We start from the raw sequence: 24980 nt of genomic DNA on the forward strand, positions 1-24980 counted from the left end.
ATTATATTTTTTAAAGTAAAGCAGATTATCAAAATAATTCTCTTTCTTTCATTCTAATTAGACTAGCATGATAATTACAATCTTCTTTGTCAATGGTCCACATCAAAGCCATGTAAACTGTGAGTATTGAAGCCAACAGTATCCTGTCTAATCTGTAAAAGAATAAAAATGAATTACTTAGTCACAGTATTTATTTATTGTAACACGACATTAGTACTCTAAACATCTCTTACGTCATATAAGGATATATCCATAAAATAATGATGAAGCCTGTAAAACTTGGATGTCTCATGTGAGAGTAATAACGCAATAATTCCTTGGACTTCATTGCAACAGGACTTGGTCTGGATGAAAATTTGTAGTATATTTCTTTCAGTCCAGTTAACTCAGCTATATCCATCATTAAACATCCACTGTAAATTATTGACCAACCCAAAACATGGAAAGCAGTAAATATGAACCATAGAACATTATTGGAAGATGTATCAAGTTTCCATAATGAAATGGATGGAATAATTTGCCACTGATTCAGCAGCAAATGCAGAGCCATAGCACTAGCAACATTATACACACTTCTCCCCATATAATCTATATACACTTTACAAAACAAGTGTTTCACAAAATCACTGGCCATGAGCGTATGTTGCACTATGAATATACTCAATAAAGACATATTTAAGATTAATAACCATAATGCAGATTCACCAGAGTCATCTGTAATAGAGATTTATCAAATACATTTTTGCCACAATACGCTATAGAACGTTATTTATATAATTGAAAACATTGATATGCAAGTATTACAAGATGCAATTAACCATGATCATTCTTTACCATTTTCCAGAATAGTCGTTTTTTCATTTCCTTTATGATACGATAGAAAATATGTTAAATTGCACAAAACGTAAAAGGTGTATAAAAAACACACAGCACATGTTAACACACTGATGCATTTTAGAATCATGTTTAGATTGATACAAATTGCAATATTTCAAGTAAAGGGTCATTAAATCACCACCGTCTTGGCTTATAATTACATATTCTACATTATAATTATAACATCGATAAGAATTCTATACAATTGAGATCCATCGGTCAATGAATTAGTCGTATTCAGTCGTATTAGAAAAATCTTGTAATTGTTTACACGTAAATCACCGATCAAAATAGCTGTCTATATACTAGAGATGGCGTGAACTGCTACTTGTGAATACGAGTGATTTTATATTGCTAAGAAGGAAATTGGTGAAATACGTGTGTGTGAAAAGTGGGGTCATAGAACCCCCGGGTGGAGGCGCAAGGACCTCGTTAGTGAGAGCGTGGGGTCACAGAACCCCACAGGTGGCATCAGTGACCCCGTATGATGACAGCGCGGGGCCACAGAACCCCCACAGGTGGCGCCAGTGTCCCCGTGTGGCGAGAGCGTGGGGTCACAGAACCCCCGGAGGAGGCGCCAGAGACCCAAAGAGTTTTGTTGCTCGTGCAACTGTCGAAACCTGACTGACACTTGTGCGTGCTTCCGTGCAAATTATATAGTAACCCCACCAACCATGGCAGTTTCTGCAGATACTACTACAGCCCAAGTTTAAAAGACGTAGGCAGTAGTTAGTTTCTGTAGTAACCTGTTGAACCAGACAACTATAATTAGTATAAGATTGTACAATATTTATGCAGTTATATGTAAGACAATTCGATGAAATGAAGCTTATATTACCTGACGTATGTTTATTGGAATATACATACATACATATAAATTATAATGATATAAAAGTTTGAAATACAATACGATGCGCTACGGTACAATACGTCTATTCGATTCAATTGCTCCCTTGCGACTACAACATCATGCTATTCGCGTTCGGCGCAGTGCGCTAATGCGGAGGCCAACTTATTAGATGTTGTTGATATTTAATTTTTTAACGAAATGAGCGCCTAAACGGTGCGGTATAACGGCGCCATCCAGGATCAAAAAAGTGTATTAATTGGCTACTAGCTTGAACTTTTTACCGTGGATGGCACGACTAGTCTTTTTGACTACACTTATCAGCATATATTACAAACTTAAATGTTATTTAATTACGATTTGCGCAAATTTTCTATATTTTTCAATATGTTTTATGAACCACCAAATATTATGCCACAGGAAAAAGGTTTCAGTTAAAATTCTCGAGTTATTGGAGCTGTTCGACAATTGTCCTTATTGTCGGTATAAATGTTTAAATACATATGTAAATATTTATTTATAGTAGGAACCTTCTGATTCAATGAATACACATGAACTAGATCTAAATGTTCGTTAAAAGTTATAAATGGAAGAGTCCAGATCATCTTGGCGCGAATTCGCATCATTTCAAAATATTTCTTACATTAAAATTCCAGCGATACATTAATATAATAAAGATATTTTTCTGAATTTTTACCATACAATATGGCACTATGATTTTCAATCGAAAGTTGCTTCATTTACTTGATTTATGCAGTAACGATGTGGTAAATAATCGTAAGTTGTTGCAATACACGGTGTGGGCAACGCCTGTCAGAAGAAATTGTCATCTATGACCGTGTGGTGTTTCGCATTATCCGTTTCATCGGTTTGGAATGCAACTTTCCGTCAAAAGGAGAGTTCAGGCAGTTCAGGTTAACTTTCAACCGTGTGGTTTGGAAATTTGCACGTCAGCCAGCTGGCTTTTGAAGAAACTCGGCTTCTACTTGCCGTTATCAAACTTGTGAGTATTCGAAACATGTGTATTACGCATAAGCAGTTATAGATCGAAGGAGCGCATAGTAGAACAGTTTACGATATCGCAATTAAACTATTTACCATGATAAGTATACTCTAAAATTTACCCAATAATAGGAATACATCTCTTCAGATAAGGATATGCAGCATTTTTACGTGTGTCTTTTGTATTTGTAAAAACGGTTGACAGGAGACACAACAATAAGTTGTAATGTACTAGAATTTTCTACTTGTTCGGTTTAATTTTTGTTGCACAATCGTTGTGATAATCGAATATTCCATATGAATTTGACAATACGCAAATGTGAGAAGAAATCTAATTACATGTTAAATAATGAGGACATGTAATAAAATTTATTTTATGAATGTATATACTGCAAAGTGTTGCACAAAAATAAAGAATTATCCTTCAAACAATACAAAGCAACTTCAGTGCAGTGTTTTGATTGTATTCTCTAGTGTTTAATTTGTTAAATCTCCAATATTTCACATTTAATTTGTAATGTATCTTTACAGCTGGTTTAAGATGTCAAACCATGCTGATCGCTTAAATTATGTACAAGATAGCAGTAGTGACACAGAAACAGACAAAGAGACAGGAGGCAGAGAACGGCATCGTATTTATAAGAATAGAATGAGGTAAAGTGTTTTTTACATAAAGATTATAATTGATTATAATATCTGATATAGAAGAAAGCAAAGAGAAATGAGAAACCTTCATTATATATATATATGTGTATATTGTATTAGTAGCTTAATTTTATATCATTGAGATAAAAACTTTAGACAAACAATAACATGATTACTATACTTGTAATTTATTATTCTTTTAAAAATTCTACTTCAGTAATTACATGTTTAAATTATAGCATGTATTTAAGGCTGCTGTCATACACTATGTTATATGCATGTCAATTAATCTTTTAATTAAGAACAATTAATTGTGCTACCTTAAATATTAGATTAGTTGGAAAACAGTATATTGAGGAATGTTTTAATCAGCATTCATCTAGCACCTCACATCATTAACATCATTAAATGAGTTTTCAGAACATTGTTTCATATTGTACAATTATATATATTATTTAATTCTATTGCGTAAGCTTTCCACAAGTTTACTACTTAATTATCCGTTCATACATATTGAAATGTAAAACAACATTGGAATACAAAAATTGTATTTCAAGTAACTAATTTAAAAGTGTATTTTAAATTAGAGCAATTCTTTTCATAACAAAATTTCATGTACATATACATGATTGTTAATTTTAATTAGTTGTCATTATTAGAGTTAGTAGACATCACACAATGCTTGTTGAATGCAATCATTAGAAAGGTAATGTCGTTGTTTTGCATGTAGTTGTGGTGGCTCTTCCAAACCAAAATCTTGTCTGGTTCAAAGAGATGGAAGCAATGAAAGGCACTGTCATTCCTTCAATTCTGGCAGGCAAAACACAAATATTAATCAACAAAACAGGTAATAAAAACAGAGACAAACAGAGATTTTTGCCCTACCATTTCAAAGAGGTACATAAACGTTTTGTATTAGCAACTCATAGTATAAACTATTTTGATTCTTTTATATAATCAGAACAAAAGTCCAGACATCATTACCCAAGAGGTAGGTGTTGTTTAGAAATCCATTCAACACTGTGTGTTGCTTTCACGTGTTTATTAGCCATACTTTCTCTGTTTCGTAGAGTAACTTTTAGTGGTTACTTAAAAGTGTATTTTGCTTCAGACTCTGTTCTGGGGTTGCTGTTGGAAAAAGTCAGCAGACTCAAAGTAGGGACAACTTAGCATCATCGGGATCTGTTACCGGTATAAGTAATGCAGCAATTAGTGATGAACGTATCACTCTTATAGTAGATAATACTAGGTAAGATATTATCTAATGCAACTTCGAAAAAAAACGAAGTTACATCAACTTAAAAGAATACATTTGATGTTTAGATTTATCGTTGACCCTGCACTGTTCACTGCACATCCAAATACAATGTTAGGAAGAATGTTTAGTTCTGGTATTGAATATGCTCAACCAAATGAACGGGGCGAATACGAAGTCGCAGATGGTATATCTGCCATGGTATTTAGAGCTATTCTGGACTACTACAAAGGTGGAATAATACGTTGCCCGCCGACGGTTGCAGTTCAAGAATTGCGAGAAGCGTGCGACTATCTTCTTGTTCCTTTCGATGCCAACACGGTTAAATGTCAGAATTTGAGTAAGTGAAATTTGAGATTTTACGACATGTCTTACTAAATGAAAGATCGTAATGTCTTTATGTATCGGAAATGATCAGGCTAAGCGGCAAATTTGCTGAAAAGAGTTCAGTCACTTTTCTGAAAAGACAGTTATACAGGCTTCATTTAGATACATGGACTTTTAAGTGAATTTAATGCTCAACTATGGTCAATACATAATTTTGTAAAGCAAAGTATTAGCTCACATTAAGTAGAGGAGCTCTAGAAATTAGACAATTGGTTATAGGAGGGTTATTACATGAGTTGTCTAACGAAGGCGCGCGCTGTCAGTTCGAAGTGTTCCTCGAGGACTTGATGTTGCCTCTAATGGTAAACAGTGCACGTAGGGGCGACCGTGAATGTCACATCGTTGTTTTATTAGAGGATGATATTGTCGATTGGGACGAAGAGTATCCCCCCCAAATGGGAGAAGAATATTCACAAAGTAAGTACACGATAGCTTGTTCTTTTTATTACTTCCGCTTTTCTTACAACACCAAGGTGCACTAGATTCGCTTGTTTTCTTTGTTAACCTAGCTGCGATTTATCTTGCACGTTAAAACATGGGACTGTTCGTGCATTCTGTTAACGGAACATTTTCTTTTTATTCATCAACAGCTGTTAACAGTACCGCGATGTATCGATTTTTCAAATACATCGAGAACAGAGACGTGGCCAAGCAGGTAATGAAAGAACGGGGCTTGAAAAAGATCCGTTTAGGTATCGAGGGCTATCCTACCTACAAGGAGAAAGTGAAGAAACGTGCTGGTGGACGTGCCGAGGTGATCTACAATTACGTACAAAGGCCGTTCATTCACATGTCATGGGAGAAGGAAGAAGCGAAAAGCCGACACGTCGACTTCCAATGCGTTAAATCGAAGTCCGTGACGAATCTCGCGGAAGCAACTGCCGACCCGGTGGTGGACGCATGTGGAAACCCCGTGGAGATTGGTCTGTTACAAGCAGCAGAACCAGCTGGACCTCAACCGGAAGTTGTGCTGCCGGTCGGTTCTGACACTGACGTCGACGGTGCCATAGGATTACCGGCCGATCACGACCTCGTGCATGCAGCACCGGTGCCGGTTGATCAGGACCTTGGGTCGATACCCGCCGACGAGTTACTATGAACATTCGTTTTAGAAACCAAGCTGAACAGACGACAGACAAGTATTTATGGACCGCTTTCTTCTTGCGTCAATTTCTAATGTTAATCGGACTCGCTTATCTCACAGTTTGATTTTCACGTTTGAACGATCAAGCTTCGAATCCAAAGTTGATTTTCCAAAGAGGACGCTTCGACGTGTTTTCCATATTTTTATAAACTAACCGATAATTAGCGAATGTAAAGCTGCTTGAATGTGAAACAGCGTCTCGGATGCAAATGTAGGGACGAGGTTGTGTATACGTGGGTTAGGCAGGTCTGATTTCGACTGCAGTTGGAACAAATGATATTGTAAAATTATCGCAGCATCTCGTGGATGTTTATCTAGTATCTTGTGATAGCCTTCGAGCGTGGCGTTCAAATTAATTTAAACGAATAATCGTTACGAATTTTTCAATTTTGTATGTAACGTTAAACGTTTCTTACAATAATTACGTGTTAACGTGCGAAGTAAAACGATTCGTTCGGTAATGTATCTGCAAAGAGCACTTTTCCCGTTTTATACGATTAATAAAGTTGAATACCGTTTTCGAGTCTACGTTCTCCTGGTTGTTATTAATTACATCGTCGTAATATAAGCATTCCTTATAAGATCGTATCTGCGATCGTTCGATAACGGTTTCCATTCGAGACTAGAATAGAATTTCTATGCCCGTAAATTTTCCAGTCTCGATTCAGTTCCTATCGTTTCAAAATGTTCAGTTTTGGTTCACTTCTTGTAGTTTTAGCATTTCGATCACGATCGTGTTTCGGGGGAATGCGTGTGGGGAAGGGGGTGGTTCAGGAATTTTTATTCAACCAGTTCGTTCTAAACCGGAAGTGCAGAGACGTGCAACGCGTCGGGAAAAAGGGGTTGAATTCTTCGATCAGTTTCAGTCGGTAAGAAGACAGAAAAGTCTCGATGGAAAGGAACGACGAGTAATGTTGGTGGCGCAGGAGACATTTTCGTCGCGCGGAGGCGTTTCGTGGAGGGTTGAAAAGGAAGGAGGGAAACGAGAAATCTCGAAGGCGTATGTAACATCGAGTGGGACGCATGCGTGTGCGCGATCAATAAATAGGCTAGTTCGGTCGAGGGCAGCGGAGCAGTAGCGTACGAACACGCGAGCAGTGAAGAGGGTGGCAGCGCGTTTATTTTTGTCGCGGGTGAGGCGTACGAAAACAACAGACCACCCCTCCCCGGGCGGACGGTGTGTGTAAAAAGGGGCTGCCAGCGGTGAATGCTGCAGAGCCAGGCCGCTCGTCCAGCATGCAACCACCACCGAGAAAAGTAAGCCCACTCGAGAACACCCAACCACACATCCTCCTTTCGGGACCATATGCCATTTCTGTTCTATGTGGCATTCGATCGAAATGGAAACACTTTCATCTCGCCGTCTTCAACTTGTCAATCACGGTGCCACCTTTCCCTTCTTCTTTATTTCATTTTTCCGCTCGTTACATTCGCTCCTCCGAGCCGGAGGGATTCTTCTGCGCGCGCTTCCGGTGACTCCTTCGACATGCCATCCGCCGAGAATCAAGCGAGTCGATCCCTCTGGTGCATTGAACAGAATTTTCAGCTGATCGATTTCACGACAACAGAGGGGAAAAAAGTGGAGGGGGGCACGTTGTGCTGGCAAGAAAAGCATGGTTTTCCGATAGTGTCACATGCGTATCGAGAAAAAAAAATCTGTAGGCGGTCTGACACTTCCTACTCCTACTCCGGTCGTCTCCAGAATAGATCGAGATACGCGAGTATCGATCTTCAGCGACGTCTTACGGAAAAAATTGACGTAAACCCCGCTCGAACGTTACCCACGATGAGAAAATCGATGCTTGCTTCGCCGGACCCAGCGAAAATCTATACCAAAAGCTGACCTCAAAATCGACGAAACAGGCCAAAGACCCGATGGGGTTAACATATCCACCGTCCGTGCACACCGTTTCCGATTATTTTCTGTTTTCCCTCTACGATCGTCCAATTTTTCGATCTGCCCCCCGTCCATGATTCACGATTCTCTTCGAATATCTGATCGGTATATTGAACTAATGTGGGACTGACGTTTCTTCGAAATTTTCCGATCCGTCTCCTTTTTATTATTATGTAACAACAGGACGCGTCCACTGAAATCGATCCTGAATTTTGAATGTAGGACAATTTTGGGTGGCCATGTTTTTTCGTTACAACTTTTGTTTTTCGCAAGATTTATTGTAATTTATGCGCATCGACTTTCGAGTCATATAGAATTTTTCATTCGGGCTTTGTTTCGCGAACAAATGGTTAAATAATCTCGATGCATCTCGAGAGAGAGAGAGAAAAAGAGAGACTCGTGATCCTCATCTGTAGTCTATGCATCGCAACTTACCTTCCAAATTTCTGAAACTGAAAGCTTTCAGTGCGCCAGGCTTGATTAAAGGACGTCGGTGCTTGTGTTCGCGCAGTGATGTAGCCCTCGTTGTGCATAATGCCGATAACGATTTCTTGCCAACCATTTTTCCGACACTGAGACACGATTAACCCCGTTAATAAACTTCTGCATACGTTGCCTCGAGTATTAGCGAATCGCTGAAATCATTTTCAATTCATTTGACAAACATTCTAATAGTTTCTAGGTTAAATTTCCCGTAGAAAGATAAACGATAAGGTGTAACATCCTGATACATAAAACATAATAATAACATAAAAGCCTTACGGTATTAAATTACTTCATGGAGATAATCGTAGATGAAACAACGAGGTACAGTGGACAATGACAAATTGTTCACGTCTTTGTGGCCACACGGTTCAGAATCGAATGAGATTCTGTGATTTTCCGGCTGCTTGGTTATACATCCGAGCCGAGAACGGACTCAAAGGAATAGTCTGGGGGATTATTTACCTATCCCTATTCCCTCAAAGATAACGAGAGATTGCCTGACCTATTTACGATGCTGGTCTAACCGTCCCTTCGTCTCGTTCGATGACAATGAAGTTTCTTAGTTGAAGATCCGGGGGATTCCTGACCCACTTCCACTTGTCGAATGCTAGTCGCCCGATAAGAATCCGAAGATACTCAGCTCGAGAAAGAGAGAATGAACGAGAAAAAGAACACGAATATTTTCCACGTTGAGTTTGAAAAATGCGCTTCTGGCTCGTTTGTCGCTCTGTTCTTTACAATCCGGCTGCTTTTCTTCCAGTGCTCAGGACAATTTCGTGTTTGCCGACTGGGCTTGTCTCTCGCGAGCACGTATTCCATCGAGAAGAAAAAAAAACAGCCTCGTAATAATAAACCGTCGTCGTGATCATTCGTTTGACGGACGAACCCTTTCACACCGAGTCTTGAGTCACTTTCTCGGCACTATCCCATTCTCGGTGCCCCGGCGAAACCTCGTTGTACTCGTTGATCGATAAAGGGCTTTTTTAAAAATCTAATAAACGTCTTTGTCACGGTCTTCTCGGTTATAAATTTCCTTTAGCTGGCGCGGCCTTTTAGCCGGAGCCTGAAATTCTTCGCCCCGTCATGGCACTTTTCGAGTCGAGTGACGCTTTACTCACGGGTTACAATCTTGACCTTTCCGCATGGCGATATACACTTCGAATTAAAACGAAATTAATGCTCGAGGAGCACACAGAGACGTGGTAAAAGTTACGATCCGAAAAACGATTGATAACATTAAATCAACAAAGATCCTTCAGCAGTCTGGTCGTGATCGCCAAGCGGGTTTGAATCGACTTCGCGAAAGGCGAAAAGTCTCCCGTAAAGAGTTCAAAGTCGTCGTAAGAAGGGCTGAAAAAAAAAAAAAGAAGATATGAACACGTTTGAACGTTGCATTTCGATGCAGAGCATGTCGAAGCTGTTGCGTCGGGGATATACAAACGGATCGAAGCGAGGCAAAATGGTTTTTCTCCTCGTTACTCGATAATTCCATTACCCCTGTACTCCGGAGATTCTCGGCAGTCTAGACACGCGGCGGAGAGAAACAAGCGTGAAAATTTGCATCGTAGTCGGCGTAGACTACAGTGGTTCTTTCTCCCTTAACGATCCGCGTAACAATGCCAGGGACTAGCGAGCGTGCATACAGTGATTACGTACGAGTCTTTAGACCGTGGATGCATTCAAAAATGCAACGCCAGACATTCAAGGAGAATCGATAAGGGGACTAGCTAGTTGGGATTTCAGCTAGACCAAGGAGCGAGGTTGTTCTTTCGTGCCGATTGATTAGTAACTGTGTACATGTATAATTGGACAGGCTGGTCCAAAATACTGCACACTGTAAGAAAGATACTTAATTACAACCAATACCATTTTTAATAACCAATTGAACGATATTTTTCGTTACTCTTATAGAAATAGTGTGTCCACTTACCGAGGGTAAGTACATATGTCAATCGAAGGTATGTACTCGAACGTCAGACTTTCCGAAATTCTCCACTAGGCGGTGATAGCGAAATAAATATTCAGACTCGTCTCGGAGGCGTCGTTAAAGTGGACCATTCGATCCTCCCAATGCCATTTACATCTTTTCGTAACTGTCGTAACTTGGCTCGCACGGAGCTGGAAGCTCGTAACAATTCTTCTCTCCGTTTCCATGGGGGTGGCTAACTTTAAATTATCGGCAATAAAGCCCGATAATAAACGAACTTTGCTTTCTCGAGCGAGAAACGGTCTCGATAGGCATACACCGTTCTGGTCCCCGGTACGACGATCTATTTTCTTTCCTCAAAGTTCTTCGTTGGACCTCACCATCGACCCCATCAGAGCCTCCCCCCGAACCACCACCACCCCCGTACTGATAGGGTTCGGGGCTGTTCCGCCCTCGGTGTATTAACTCGGTCGAACGTTCGCCAGGAGTTCACGAGGTCAATGCAAGCTACGATGCGTAACGGAATCGCCGATGCAGCCGCTTGTACTACAAAATTGAACTTGACTTCGAACAATGTTGCCGCTGATTAAACCGTTACCCCTGTTAGCCTGCCCGTGTCACGGCAATTATTGGCTACCGTGCGAAAGACCGATAATCGAAGCGGAAGGAGAGACGAGACGAGCTTTTTTTATTTTGCACCACGACGGAGAGAACATCTACTTATTCTCTTCCTACAGACCTGTCCGTCGATCCAATCAGAGACGCCGTTAGTTTAACAACCCCCCGACCTCGGTGTTCCTCCTTTCGGTAGAACAACTTTTTTTTGTCCTTGTCGTGTGGTAACATCCAAATGAAAGAACTTGAACGTTTTTTATCGGACGAAAAGTGGAATAGTTCGTTTAGATCGCGATATTCTTTTCTCGCAGGGAAATTACGCAAAATTTCTGAAGAATGTGCACGCGGAGCAGGCGGCGAAGTTGCAGGCGAAAAATCAGCACGAATGCGACCTTCTGGAGGATATTCGGTGAGTCTTGAACTTATGTAAAGATTGGATTAGATGAAAGCCCCTTTAAACATCTTAGAACCCTGCGGGCCGTCGGTTTCGTGCCGGCGATTTTCATTATTTCGACGGGCACACATTCACTTTCGATCGACAAAAGAATTTACCAATCCTTCGTTTGTCCCTCGCGAAAGACGAATCGAACGAATTTTACTGTAGTCTGAGGTTTTCTCGTTTACTTGGTAAATATCCGGTTCATTCCGATATCGATAGTCGATTCTATTGATTCAGTTTTGAACGGATACTGATTTATCGCAAAGCTTCTATCTTCATTCAGAAACGATAAAGTCGAACTGTCGCTGTTTGCAAAGACTATTTTTTTTATTGTTACAAATGACAAGTACACTTTTATTCCAGCAACTTCACGATAAAGAAGTCCGCCATAGAAAAATCCTATTCGGAGGTGAGTTGATCGCTGCAATACAGAAATTCATGCACGTTTAAGATTCATGCATTTATTTCAGGCGCTTCTGAAAATATCCTCGGCTTATTTGAATAAGAAAATACCAAATATTCCGGACCTCAAGGTCGACGGCGCCGATGAAAAATGGTACGTTCCGGCTGAGATTTCTGTTCTGGCCGGAATGCTAAAATGTGGAATTATGTTTTTCGGAAAACATTTCGAGGTTTCGAAACCTAATAATGGCAATGATCGTTTCCAGGAATATGTGGAACGTTTGGCGAACCGTGCTCGAGGAGAACGAAAAGTTGGCCAGAGCTCGGCTAGCGGCGGTGGAGGTATTCCAGCAGCAAATCGCCGATGACGCGAAAAGTTTGAAAATGCACAAACTCCAAATATCAAAGAAGGTAGGACAGACATGTAGATTTAGCGTTCTATCCGAGTTGGTTGTATGATACGAAATTAATGTAACACGGTTCCTTCTTTCAGGCGATCGACCAATTAATGATAGTACAAAAGGAACTGCAACTATGCGTGCAGGATGTAGACAAAACGAAAAAGTTATACTTCGACGAAGAACACAGCGCCCACGATGTACGGGACAAGGCAAAAGACATCGAGGAGAAGTACGTACCCGCGAGCGACAGTTAAGCTTGCTTTCGTAATCGATCAACGTCGTAACGCTGGTTATTTCATCGTTTCCAGATTGAAGAAGAAAAAGGGATCCTTTTTCCAATCAATAACGTCATTACAGAAAAATAGCGCCAAGGTAAAAAGATATTGAGGGTGTCAATGCAACGGTGTTCGCATTAAAGGTGATGATTTATCTTCAGGTAAGCTCGAAACGCGACGCTTTAGAGGAGAAATCGACCGGTGCTCGAAACGATTATTTGCTTAGCCTCGCCGCTGCGAATGCCCATCAAAATAGATATTTTGTAGTCGATTTACAGAACACCATGCAGGTAACTTAATTGGATCACTTCTGTTTTTCTTATCGAACGCTTGTAACGGATGGAAAGTATAACATCCCCTTTCTTTGTCGGTATTTAGTATTTGGAACAAGGCGTTTACGATAAAGTAGCCGAATATTTAACGCTGATGGGTCGTACAGAACTCTTGACTTGTCTAGCAACGCAGAACAGCTTCACTAAAATTCGCGACCAAGCGCAACAAGTGAGTAATTCATCGGATACGCGATGCAACTGATAAGCTAAACGTTTCTTTTGACTGTTATATATAATTCTAAAATACGACAGTTGTCCGTTTTATCAGTGTTGTTCTTGTTGTGTGTGTGTCACAGCTCACCAGAGAGTACAATATACAGTGTTGCTGTTTGTATTATCCTGTATTAAAGCAACATATACAGTATGACTTTGAGTGTTGCGACAACGATCCAGTGGACAGGTTTGTCAGCCGCATACCGATAGCGAGTATCGCAGTGAACGCTCTGAAATACCATTTCGATGTTTCGATGAATCCTTGGTACATAAACGAATTGTTCGCAGGGTAACAGCTGATCATGCGGCTGCAGCTAACCTCGGAAAGGAAGCTCGTCGCTGGTCGTCGAGAATAGCTCGTGAAATGAGTACCATCCGAGAAAACAATAGGAAACTGCAGGTCCTTGTGCAACTGAAAGAGTCTGGACAAAAGGTAAACACGTTCCGCGAAGATCAATACAGAACGTTTTGTTTGGGTTTTACAATGATTTGCGAATAACAACGTTACAGACTGATCCGAACGATCCACAGGGTCCAGATCTAGATACGAAAATCGATGAACTGAAACACATGATACGGCGCGCAGAGGTAAGATTTTTGGTGAGAATCACGAATCCTGTGACTTCACTTCTTTACACGTTTACTTGTTCGTTAGACAGCAAAACAGAAAGCGGAGGCGAGAATAGAATGCCTTCGAAACGGCGGAGGTTTGTTGTTAGCATATTGTCTCTTTTCTTATTCCAATCGAATTAATACAGTAAAAAAAAATATGACATTCTATGTGGGGTTGATGCCACCATATTGTTTCTCTAGTAAACGTGGACGAATGGCTCCAGGAGGTTGAGACATTGAGCGTACAGGACATGCCTCGTTCGGCCAGCTCCCTTTCTGTGAGAACCGATGCGTCTGGAACGGCGGTACTATGACATCCTTAATTTATTTCCACAGAAACACATCTCTGTTTATCCGAACTGATCGAGGAACAAGATGATTCAGATTACTGTATATACCCAGTAGATATCACCTTCAGTCACATGAACTTGCCAGCAGGTTTAAACATTTTTAAGACAATGCAGTTCATGTATCCAAGTGATCGACGTTTGAGAAAAGATCTTATTCGGATCAGCAGGGTTCAATGTATATATTGTAGTCCTCGAACGAAACCCTCGAAAATTTTTCTACGATTATTCAATGGTGAATGTTCGTTAAAATTCTACGATAGTTCTCCTTTTGAGTATTGAAGGTAATGGTTGTAGGAACATCCATCCTCGGACTCGTTCTATGACAGCGACGGAGACGGTGGAAGCGACTTGACGACTGTGGAACGGCCAGGCAGCGGCAAAAGTGCTCCTCAACAGGAAGAGGAAATGACCGAAGAAAGACAGAGGCACGATAGCGAGGAAGTTGATGGTGAGACCGCACTTAATAATCCAGTAAGAAGAGATTCTACATCCTGGATCTAGATAATTCTACGGACAATTTTGTTTCGCAGCTTTACTCGAGGAGGAGAAACAGCGAATGGAGCAGCTCACCGTTGGCTGGGACGATCCAACGGCGGTGGATTGGGCGAACGAGGAGAAGGACGAACAAACTGAAGTTCCCGAAACATCCGAAGTCCCACCTGCGCAACCGATATACAAATGTACCGCGCTTTATTCGTACACGGTGCGAAGAATTTTTCCCACATTACAATTTTTACGTTATACGACCGTGCTTGTTACTAATTGTCAGGACGAAATTACAGGCACAAAATCCAGATGAATTGTCAATTGTCGAGAGCGAACAGCTCGAGGTCGTTGGCGAGGGCGACGGGGACGGGTGGCTCCGAGCACGAAACTACCGTGGCGAGGAAGGTTTTGTACCACAGAATTATCTAGACGTAGAACGCGAGCCCGAGGCCACTTCCGGTCTCAGTTCCCAGGGGCCGTCTCTCGTCCAGCAAATATCTTTCTCATCAGTGGATTATACGATCGACGACCATGACGCGGTCGATCCTGATGCTAATCTAGAACAACAGGCTGCTCCAGAAGCTATTGTACAAAATCATATAGGAGGTAAATTCGGAATTTGTCCCGTCGAGTTCAACAATTTTTGTGAAATTTGGAATGTTGATCAGAGACTCCAGTTTCCTTTCCTGTTTAATTTATACTCAAATAATTGACATATCCACCGGCAGTCAGCTTGATCTTCTTTTAGACGGAGACCAATACTGTGTCGCTCTTTATTACTACGATGCCACGTGCGACGAAGAACTCAGCTTCTACGAGGGTGACGTTATCAAGGTTTTAAGGAAAGAACCGCACGACGTCGACGACGGATGGTGGGAGGGAGAATTACGCGGACAGCGAGGATTATTCCCGTCTTTAATTGTAGAGCCGTGCGCTGCCGACGGTTCACCTTTAACCCCACAGGTTAAATTTCAATCCACGAATAGATGTAATTCTTCTCGTCTGAGATATCTGTTACTTTTTCATGTACTTTCAACTCGAACGGGGTGCAAGAATGCTGGAATGATTTAATTTTTTTATATGCTTCGCGTGTGCGATCTTTAGGACAACATAACGCCACCGAGCTCTGCGCCCCCAGTGTTTACGCCCCCCGAAGTTCCAGAGTTTCTGCTAGAAGAGGAATTGGCACAGAGTCTGATGAAAGGTAGTGATTCACTCGTAACAGTCTATTGGTAACAAGGAACGACGAAGTATGCATTTGTTTATTACATTTAACGCAGAGTCGAAGGCTCAACAAGAACTTGGCGACGCGAACGCAGAACACGAAACGCAGGACGCTTTCATAATAAATCTATCCAAGGATCAAAAATGTCAGTACGGCACGCAATTCGATGCCGATAACCCTGACGAAGGACCTGGCATCGTAGGTTAGTCGTGATAATTCACATTCTGTTCACTCGTGCGTATTACCACTTTCCTTTTTGTATTTAATCCGTGACTGAATTTACACAAAACTGCCGCTTAGTTGTAGAAGTATCGGATGAATCTGGAGCCAAGGTAAATGGTGTATTGAGGAGAAAACGATTTAACAAGATACCGGTCTCGCGTCGGCAACAGAATTTACCGACCGTTCTCCGTTCTGTATTTCTAGACAGATGACGAGACAGCGAAGCAATCGGAGTCTGCGAACGATGATCAATCGAAGGATGAGTTCGGACTCGGTGTTGCTCAGATCGTGATCACCGCAGCGACGCCAATGGAGGAGATCGAGCATCCATTCCCAGGTATGGAGGAGGCCGCTCCCGACGACACGGTGAAGTCCACCGGAAGTTCCGAAGGTGATGTGCCGTCGAAAACAACAACCACCGATATAAATGAAAGCGATTGCAAAGAGACAACCGTGATAATGGACGAGAAAGAGGAGCAAGAAACCACCACCGAGGTGATCGAAGATATCGAAGAGAAATCTACGGTGGACGATTTGCCAGCGGATTCGGCACCATTTCCGGTTAGTAGCAGTTCTGGTAGCGAGGCGGACTCAACGTCCGGACCGAGTACGGGTGATAATTCGCAATCGATACCGTCTCGCGGCACGGTGATCGAGGTACCGGAAACGGAAATAGAGGATATCGAGATCGTGCCGGGGAAGATGGTCATGGGAGGGAGGGCAAGTATTCCAGATGAGTTACAACCCGATCAGTTAGAGAAGCTCCAAAATCTGAAAGAATCGAATGCCTAGGATTGACTAGACCTCGGAGATCCCGATTATCCTGCCTTAACAAATAAACTGGCTAAGAAAGACTAACCGGGAATCGAACATGTTAAATGGGACAACTGAGCAAATTTTTATGTTAATACTATGTACACAACCTTTTTGCTAGACGATACTCTAGTGAACTATTTAAAAAACAAAACAAAAGAAGGGTGTTGCGACTTTTGCAACGTATTTACAAGACGTTAATGTACAGAGTCATAAGGTAATAAAGAGAATTGTCAATACCTATAATAGATGAAAAACTTTTGGTTGTTCGTGTACATTTTAAGAGAATTATAATGGTGTTGCATGCACGAAAGAAATTATCGTTTTTTATTCATCTTGCATACATTTCTATATTTTTCTGTTTTTCTTTTCTTACAAATTTCTGTTTCAAATGCCGTGGTACCATGTATTATAAATCCCTAATCCGATATCATGTTGGTATAATCGCACATGCCTGCACAAAATTCTCAAGGCTGCATCCTGAGAGCACCGTCTAATCTGATAACTTCTCCATTTAGTAAAGGATTCTCAATGATATGTTGTACCAGCTGAGCGTACTCGTCCGGTTTACCCAATCTTTTTGGAAACGGTATCGTTTGTTGTAAAAATACACGTACTTTGTCTGGTAACGCTTGCAGCATAGGTGTCTCCATTAATCCAGGCGCGATTGTCATAACGCGAATGCCAACCTTCGCTAGATCGCGAGCTATTGGCAGTGTCATAGCAACTACCGCGCCCTTGCTTGCAGAGTATGCTGCCTGGCCCATTTGTCCGTCATAAGCTGCCACACTTGCTGTGTTAATTATTACCCCACGCTGTCCATCCTCGTTTGGCGTGTTATCGTGCATAAGTTCTACAGACAATCTGATAACATTGAATGTTCCAACAGCATTTACATTTATGACGTTTTGAAAATCTTCTAACAAGTGTGGGACACGTCTATTAAAGTTATATACTTTATATGCACAAGCTATTCCTGCCGTATTCACAACAACATCCAGTTTCTTGAAAGTATCCTTTGTTACGCCTAACGCAGCAGTTACATCGCTTTCCGATGTCACCTGTAAGCAAGCAAGTTGCTCTATGTACGATATTCTGTAAATTCGTTATCCATAATTGTTTCTTTAACAAGAACAAAAACCAAAATTATAAATTACTGGAGATTGATATTTCATGCAAGAATTGTTGCCTTTGCTCCTCCAATATTAATTAACAATGGTTACATATTTATGGTATTTTAAGTTCAATTACAGAAATAACAGTAATGTCAGTTGTCGTATATGGCCATTAAAAGGAATAATTCTACAATTACCCAAAAAAAATTATTTTTTAATCCGTTTAATCATTATTACACAAACATATATTGTTATTATTAGTACTACTACCGGTATTACTTCATTAACACTTACATTCACTGGTGTAAATATAGCCGAACTTCCTAATTCATCAGCAATCTCTTTTCCTTTGGAAGTAGGTAAATCTGCAATAACAACTTTGGCACCTTCCCTTACAAATCTTTGTACAGCTCCAAGCCCTAGCCCAGAAGCACCTCCAGTTACAAGAGCAACCAATCCCTATAATATAAATCAATTATAGTATTTATTTATATTTTGATTGTAGTACATTAAATATTCATTAACAAATTTAAAATATTCGCACACAAGTAACTATTACACTAAAAGAGAATTATATTCTGTGCATGTTATTAAATATATATACGATTGTTTCTTACAATGCACTTTCAATTTATCTGTATATTATATAAAATGTTTCATCTATCTTATCCATTTTCGTATCTTTGTTGTTTTTGTCAACACAAAAAATTTATCATAAAAATGTGTTTGGTTTAGTGCTATGAATAACTTTGAAAATAAATATTCTGAATCTCTCTGGCCTCACTCAACTAAACAACTATATTTTTACATACATTTTTGTGCTAAAAACATTTGATACATAATAGTGGACAGGATAAATGAAATAGTTTATATATTGCTTTTTTTTCTAAGAATGTTCATTATAACAAGAAAATTATACTTGTAGAAAGATAAGAGTCTAGATATCAATAAATCATAAGTAATAAATATGGACCAGTTACTATTAATCACTATAAGTAACTTATACAATTGTCAATTACTGATCATCATATTTTAAATTTATTGCTATAAGATAAAAAAACTTGAAAGGAAATCATTTTGTGATGAAATACATCAACATTTACTGCATTGTATACAATTTTGTTTAACAATATTGATAATGATTTTTATTTAATACCCTTTTATAGGACTACATTTCATTATATAATTATAATAAGAATACAAGCAACATCAAACTCACATCTTAGGGATCTGATAATAATACAATCAAAACAAATTATAATCACTTAGTGAAATGTTTCTGAACATAACAAAGAATATAATAAACATTCTTCAGTGTAATGTAACAGATGTTATGATGGACTATTGTTTATTGACATATTGCAAAATCGTGTGAATTTGAATATAATGTATCCAGCAAAATATGTGTTACGTAAAATGCCCTTGAATCTTCAAAGCCACCATCTAGTACAATATATTTATGGAATCTAATGATACAATTGGGTTAATTCAATCAGTATTTCACGTTACAGGATAATGTTTACTGTAACAAAAGTATCTTAAACTACATGTGATTTGATTAAGAAGTGCATTATACACCCTCATACGTATGTGTATATGAACCACAATACATTCAAAGTATTACTCATACCTTATGTGCTAATATTTGTAGTTCTTATTGTGGAAAATATATTACTTACCTTCAACATTTTGAAATGTTCAAGAATAACGATGCCCAGGCGCACGAAATAAAAGTAAGTCTTGGAAGACTGAGCTACAAAAAATCGTGAATTCCTTGACGGTTATAAAGACCGGCTCGTGGAAATAAATGGAGGCAAACAGGATCTGCGAAACAGCAAAGTTGTTGAGGGAGTTAACTTATCGACATCGGACTTTGAACTATGTTTATGTCCCCTACCTCTTCACGAATTCTTATCGATGAAGTGAACAGTCATCAACAGATATAATAGAAGTATTGAACCAGAAGAAAGCAAGACACAGCAAGTCTGTCTGGTGTTCCTTTTCTACTGAAATTGTACACCCAATCAGTACGAAGCTGCTATGTATGATTGCTCCGAAATATTCGAATCAAGGACGTCTGATTGAAAACAAAGAAGACCCATATAATTAAAGTAGAAATTAAAGGACTCCTTTCCGTTTTTGAAGTAGAAACTTAATTATATTATTTTACTGCTTATTGTAGTTCAGTTGCAACTTTTGTTATACACTGATAAACAAAAACGCACTTCTTTCTCGTCCCATAGCTTATTTTGTTCCACAGTGCTTTTAATTCTTATTTTCATTAAATATATTTAGAATAATTCTGTATCTTTATTTAAATGTTCATAAACTGTTATATATACCGGACACTACATGTATGTATAACAGCGAATTTCATCATAGTGATGTTATAACTTATTCAAATATATGTACAGAATAAATGTAAATAATAACATGTAAATCCAATTTATGTATCTAAAGTCTTTCCTTTGGTTTGTGTAACTTGTAAAGAATAAATGTTTTACCAACAAATTTGATATACAATTTGAAAAATTTCACACTTATAAACGTCTCTATTTTTCAAATTTGATATAAAGCATAAGTACTCATAAAGGAACTGGGTTTGTAATAACGAAGAAGAAATGAGTGTGTATTTAAAAGTGCACATCACATAAATGAATTATATATACTTTTATGGACATTTTTTTTATGATAGTATTATATTCACGCTAGTACATGCGTTTGTGTGATCTTATATAATTATTGGTGTATATTTTGTTCCATCTATTGCTGTTATCAAAGATTTGTTGTTCGTCGAATTATAAAAGAGCGCTAAGATTATGTTAAATGGTAAAGATCGAAAAAAATTTTATAAATCGCAATTTTTTAATTCAAACAAGTTCATTAGTGGCAAAACATCATACATCACATTGATCTGCACTGCAATCGGCGCCACAGATCATTGTAGTATAGATAGGAATGTTGTTTCTCGTATGTCTTTTGGAAGGCAAAGTGGGGTGAACTTTGTTCGATGGTGTACTCGGTGAATGCCATAGTGTATTCAAGAAATCAGCATTGTAATATTGTTTATGTTCTCTCAAATGCGCTTGCAAATAAACTTTTAAAGTACATCTTGTTTACTTACGATGAATATAATACGGCTGAATGATTTTCTACGTATTAATTCATGTTATAAACATTGTCACAATAGATTGTCTGCTCAGACTTTATCAGGTGGCTATAAATAGAAAACAATATATTTTTCAAATATTAACATTTCTTTGAAATTGAAGTAGATAAATATTACAATAAATGTTGTCTCTAATGCATTTTTATTTTTTTAGATTTTCCAATATCATTTAAGCCTAAAAACGTAGAATATGATTGGTACAATACTTGGGAAAAGAATAACTATTTTAGTGTTAAATCCAGGAATAAAGACGCACTGAAAATGCTTTTACCTCCTCCGAATATAACTGGAACATTGCATTTAGGACATGCATTAACTACTACAATTCAAGATATATTGGCAAGATGGTATATTTTATTAATAATTTTTTAACGTTCAATTATTATATTTACATGGTTTACATTGTTTTGCATTTAGGTGCAGAATGAGGGGTCATCCTGTTGTATGGATACCAGGTTTAGACCATGCTGGAATAGCAACACAAATGATGATAGAAAAGTATCTTTTTAAAACAAAGGGTATTACAAAATCTGATTTAGAAAGAGAACAGTTTCTTTCAGTTGTATGGGAATGGAAAGAACAGAAAGAAACTGGAATAAAATCTCAATTGAAAGCTTTAGGTGCCAGTTTAGATTGGTCTAGAGAATATTTTACAATGAGTAAGGTACTTTACAACTAAAATTTATGAGAAAATTTTTTTATTTTTAATATATAAATTATGTTCTTGTAACTAAAATTTTAGAATCATAACAATGCTGTGATAGAAGCATTTGTAGCACTAAACGATCGTAATCTATTATATAGGAAAAAAGATTTGATTAACTGGAGTACTTCTTTACGCAGTGCAATATCTGATATTGAAGTAGAACATTTATTTATTTCTGAGAAAACAGCACTTGAAGTTCCAGGATATAAAAAGAGGGTAACATTTGGTGAAATAGCATATATAGCTTATCCAATTAAAGATTCAAGTAATATTCAGTCTTGAATACTTTCTACCATGTTGAAGGTAATCAAATTTCATAAGGAAATAATGATTTTTTAGATGATGAAATAGTGGTAGCAACAACTAGACCGGAATCCCTTTTTGGTGATGTAGCAATTGTTGTTCATCCAGATGATGAAAGATATGCAAAGTACATTGGCCAAAAGGTTTGGCATACCTTAAGGCAAACTTACATACCTATTGTTGCTGATTCTTTGGTTGATAAAAATTTTGGCACTGGTAAGTATATTGCAACTATTAAGTTCCACTAAAAATTTTCAATAACATCAAGATTATTAAAAGATATCTTCAGGAGCTGTAAAAGTAACACCAGCACATGATCATATAGACTACACAATTGCTACAAATCATCAGTTGGACATTATTGAAGTTTTTGATGAATGTGGTAACATAACGGATGCAGGAAAACAATTCAAGGTATAATGATAGCCAAATAAATTCTTGATCTTACAGCTACTTTAAACTAAAAGTAAGCTTGAAAATATTGTTGTAGGGCCTTCCTAGATTCATTGCCAGAGAAAAAGTCTTAAATGAATTATCAAACAGAGGTCTTCTAAAACGTGTTTGTGATCATCAGATGAGTGTACCAAGATGTTCACGATCTCAGGATATTGTGGAATATTTATTAAGAGAACAGTGGTTTATAAAGTGCAAAAGCATGGCTGAGAAGGCAGTAGATGTTGTGAAAGATGGTCATTTGAGAATAATTCCTGCTATGCATGAGCAGTTGTGGTATGACTGGCTTAAAAATATTAGGTTAGACGAAATCCATATAAAATGCGCAAAAAAATCAAGAGCAATAATATAATTCACTTCTTAATTGCAATTATTTTGTTAGAGATTGGTGTATTTCAAGACAGTTATGGTGGGGTCATCGCATCCCAGCTTATTACATTACAGTTGGAGACAAAACTGAATGGATAATCAGTCGAACTGAAAATGATGCAAGACTTATTGCTGAAAATATGTATGGACGTGATGTGAAATTACATCAAGATCAAGATGTATTGGATACATGGTTCTCTTCTGCAATTCTTCCTTTTGCTGTACTTGGGTGGCCGAGAGAGGTGTAATATACTACCAATCAAATATGAGTGGAACAGCATCGGTATATTATAATACTAAATATACTTCCAGACACAGGATCTAAAAAGCTATTATCCTTTGACTTTAATGGAAACAGGATCTGATATTCTGTTCTTCTGGGTTGCACGAATGGTCATGCTAGGATTGGAGTTGACTAATCGTTTACCTTTCAGTGTAAAATATCTTTTTATAATGGAACACATGTTCATAATTATTGTGACTTAATATATTCATTTGATAATTGTTATTACACAGGAAGTACTTTTACATGGTATTTTATGCGATGCCTATGGAAAAAAAATGTCTAAAACAATTGGTAACGTCATTTCACCAGAAAACGTTATCAACGGCGCTACTGTACAGGATCTTAGTACACAAATGAAAGAAAGTTATAATTCAGGCACTCTTAGTAAAACTGAGTTGCAACGAATGTTATCTGGAAATAAGAAAATATTCCCTAATGGAATACCAGAATGTGGTGCGGATGCTCTGCGCATGACCTTATGCAGTCATGATGTTAAAAGTCAGTATGCAATAATATCAAGAATATTCTATTTGCAGTTTTCAATGTATAACTTTTTACCGGAACAGATCGAAAAATCAATTTTGATCTGATGGAGTGCCAAACAAATAAATTCTTCTGTAACAAAATTTGGCAAGCAAGTAGATATATCTTAATGACGACAGCAAAAAAAGACTGTCAAGAACCAAAATGTATCATCCTCATTGACCGTTGGATTTTAAGTCAATTATCCTTAGTGGTCAACACGGTTAACAACGCATTCTTAGAACGAGATTTTCATACAGCGATTGCATCAATAAAATCGTTTTTACACTATAAATTTTGTGATTTCTATTTGGTGAGTCTATATTATGATAATATACTTATATCTAAGTTAACAATTAATATTTTATCTGATATTATTTAGGAAGCTACCAAGTGGGGATTGAAAAGTGAAAATACAGATATTATTAAAAGTCATACATACTGCTTAAGAACATGCTTGGAAGTTTCTTTACGATTAATTGCTCCAATAACGCCTTTTGTCGCTGATGACTTATATACAAGATTGTCAGATAAATTTTCAGAATTTCTTTCGGTACCGTCGTTAATGGAAGCACCATATCCAATGCCAGAACAGGTAAAGTTGTCTGTTTACATTGTACAAAATTTCATAGTTTATGTTTTTTTTACAATTATTACAGTTCAGTAAATGGAGAGATGACACTCTAGATGAAAGAATACAGGAATTATTGGAGCTGATACTAGAAATTAGGAGTGTCATGGCTAATGTTAATAAAATGGTGAAGAAAGAAGGTATCTAGTTGGACACATAACAAAATATGTCACTTTGATAAAAATATTTAAAAGTACTGTTGTTTTGCAGTTCATATTGTAACTAATGACTCTGAAGATTTTGATTTCTACAACAAAGTCATAAATTTAATTAAAGGAGGGAGCAAAATCTTTGATATTAACATATTCTTAGAAAACAATTATTCAAAAGATGAGAATAGTGTATATTACAGTTTGGGTCCTGATTGTGCATTATTTATTACTGCACAGGTAAGGTTTTAATTATGTCATACATTAATTTTAGGATGCTTTATATTTCATACATACATTTTCCTTTCAGGATTCTTCGTTTCTGGAGCAAATGAGACAAAATTTAGATGAAAAATGTCGTAAGAAAAAACGAATATAAAACGTTAACATGGACACTACTCTTTCCGATAAAAAGAAACAATATAT

The 24980-nt window shown here is 38.1% G+C and overlaps 5 protein-coding genes across 8 annotated transcripts; 3 read left to right on the top strand and 2 right to left on the bottom strand.

Annotated features, from left to right (window-relative positions):
• Nucleotides 1-28: 28 nt before the first annotated feature.
• Nucleotides 29-1104, bottom strand: LOC107186500 (nurim homolog). The gene is made up of 3 exons (XM_015574371.1): nt 835-1104; nt 234-714; nt 29-152 (listed from the first exon to the last, which is right to left on the bottom strand). The coding sequence occupies exons 1-3, from the start codon at nt 962-964 to the stop codon at nt 29-31; spliced, it is 735 nt and encodes a 244-aa protein (XP_015429857.1). The 5' UTR covers nt 965-1104.
• Nucleotides 1105-2578: 1474 nt separating this feature from the next.
• On the top strand, nt 2579-6301 carry LOC107186499 (BTB/POZ domain-containing protein 10). 3 transcript variants are annotated; one of them, XM_015574367.1, is made up of 7 exons: nt 2579-2726; nt 3257-3379; nt 4101-4217; nt 4482-4619; nt 4694-4965; nt 5232-5429; nt 5603-6301. In XM_015574367.1, exons 1-7 carry the CDS (start codon nt 2599-2601, stop codon nt 6109-6111), a joined length of 1485 nt encoding a protein of 494 aa, XP_015429853.1. In that variant the 5' UTR covers nt 2579-2598; the 3' UTR covers nt 6112-6301. The 3 variants fall into 3 exon arrangements, with proteins under 3 accessions (XP_015429853.1, XP_015429855.1, XP_015429856.1); XM_015574370.1 differs by lacking the exon at nt 2579-2726 and adding an exon at nt 2754-2825 and having other exon boundaries at nt 3255-3379; XM_015574369.1 differs by lacking the exon at nt 4101-4217.
• Nucleotides 6302-7220: 919 nt separating this feature from the next.
• On the top strand, nt 7221-16876 carry LOC107186494 (F-BAR and double SH3 domains protein 2). The gene is made up of 22 exons (XM_015574357.1): nt 7221-7413; nt 11393-11490; nt 11884-11929; nt 11991-12076; nt 12189-12333; nt 12416-12552; nt 12632-12695; nt 12760-12888; nt 12977-13099; nt 13227-13330; nt 13432-13576; nt 13654-13731; nt 13799-13850; nt 13957-14060; nt 14400-14553; nt 14636-14808; nt 14888-15222; nt 15320-15554; nt 15696-15795; nt 15872-16018; nt 16117-16148; nt 16243-16876. Exons 1-22 carry the CDS (start codon nt 7393-7395, stop codon nt 16828-16830), a joined length of 3096 nt encoding a protein of 1031 aa, XP_015429843.1. The 5' UTR covers nt 7221-7392; the 3' UTR covers nt 16831-16876.
• Nucleotides 16877-17167: 291 nt separating this feature from the next.
• Nucleotides 17168-19955, bottom strand: LOC107186495 (3-hydroxyacyl-CoA dehydrogenase type-2). 2 transcript variants are annotated; one of them, XM_015574358.1, is made up of 4 exons: nt 19864-19955; nt 19646-19790; nt 18261-18425; nt 17168-17912 (listed from the first exon to the last, which is right to left on the bottom strand). In XM_015574358.1, the coding sequence occupies exons 2-4, from the start codon at nt 19652-19654 to the stop codon at nt 17319-17321; spliced, it is 768 nt and encodes a 255-aa protein (XP_015429844.1). In that variant the 5' UTR covers nt 19655-19790; nt 19864-19955; the 3' UTR covers nt 17168-17318. The 2 variants fall into 2 exon arrangements, with proteins under 2 accessions (XP_015429844.1, XP_015429845.1); XM_015574359.1 differs by lacking the exon at nt 19864-19955 and having other exon boundaries at nt 19646-19803.
• Nucleotides 19956-21091: 1136 nt separating this feature from the next.
• LOC107186457 (valine--tRNA ligase-like) lies at nt 21092-24933 on the top strand. The gene is made up of 15 exons (XM_015574319.1): nt 21092-21179; nt 21290-21482; nt 21553-21799; nt 21878-22106; nt 22181-22360; nt 22434-22558; nt 22635-22897; nt 22980-23208; nt 23279-23401; nt 23483-23750; nt 23819-24087; nt 24157-24374; nt 24439-24545; nt 24616-24794; nt 24865-24933. Exons 1-15 carry the CDS (start codon nt 21092-21094, stop codon nt 24931-24933), a joined length of 2787 nt encoding a protein of 928 aa, XP_015429805.1.
• Nucleotides 24934-24980: the final 47 nt, after the last annotated feature.

The sequence above is a fragment of the Dufourea novaeangliae genome, unplaced genomic scaffold (assembly GCF_001272555.1).
Source record: "Dufourea novaeangliae isolate 0120121106 unplaced genomic scaffold, ASM127255v1 scaffold65, whole genome shotgun sequence".
Classification (NCBI taxonomy): domain Eukaryota; kingdom Metazoa; phylum Arthropoda; class Insecta; order Hymenoptera; family Halictidae; genus Dufourea; species Dufourea novaeangliae.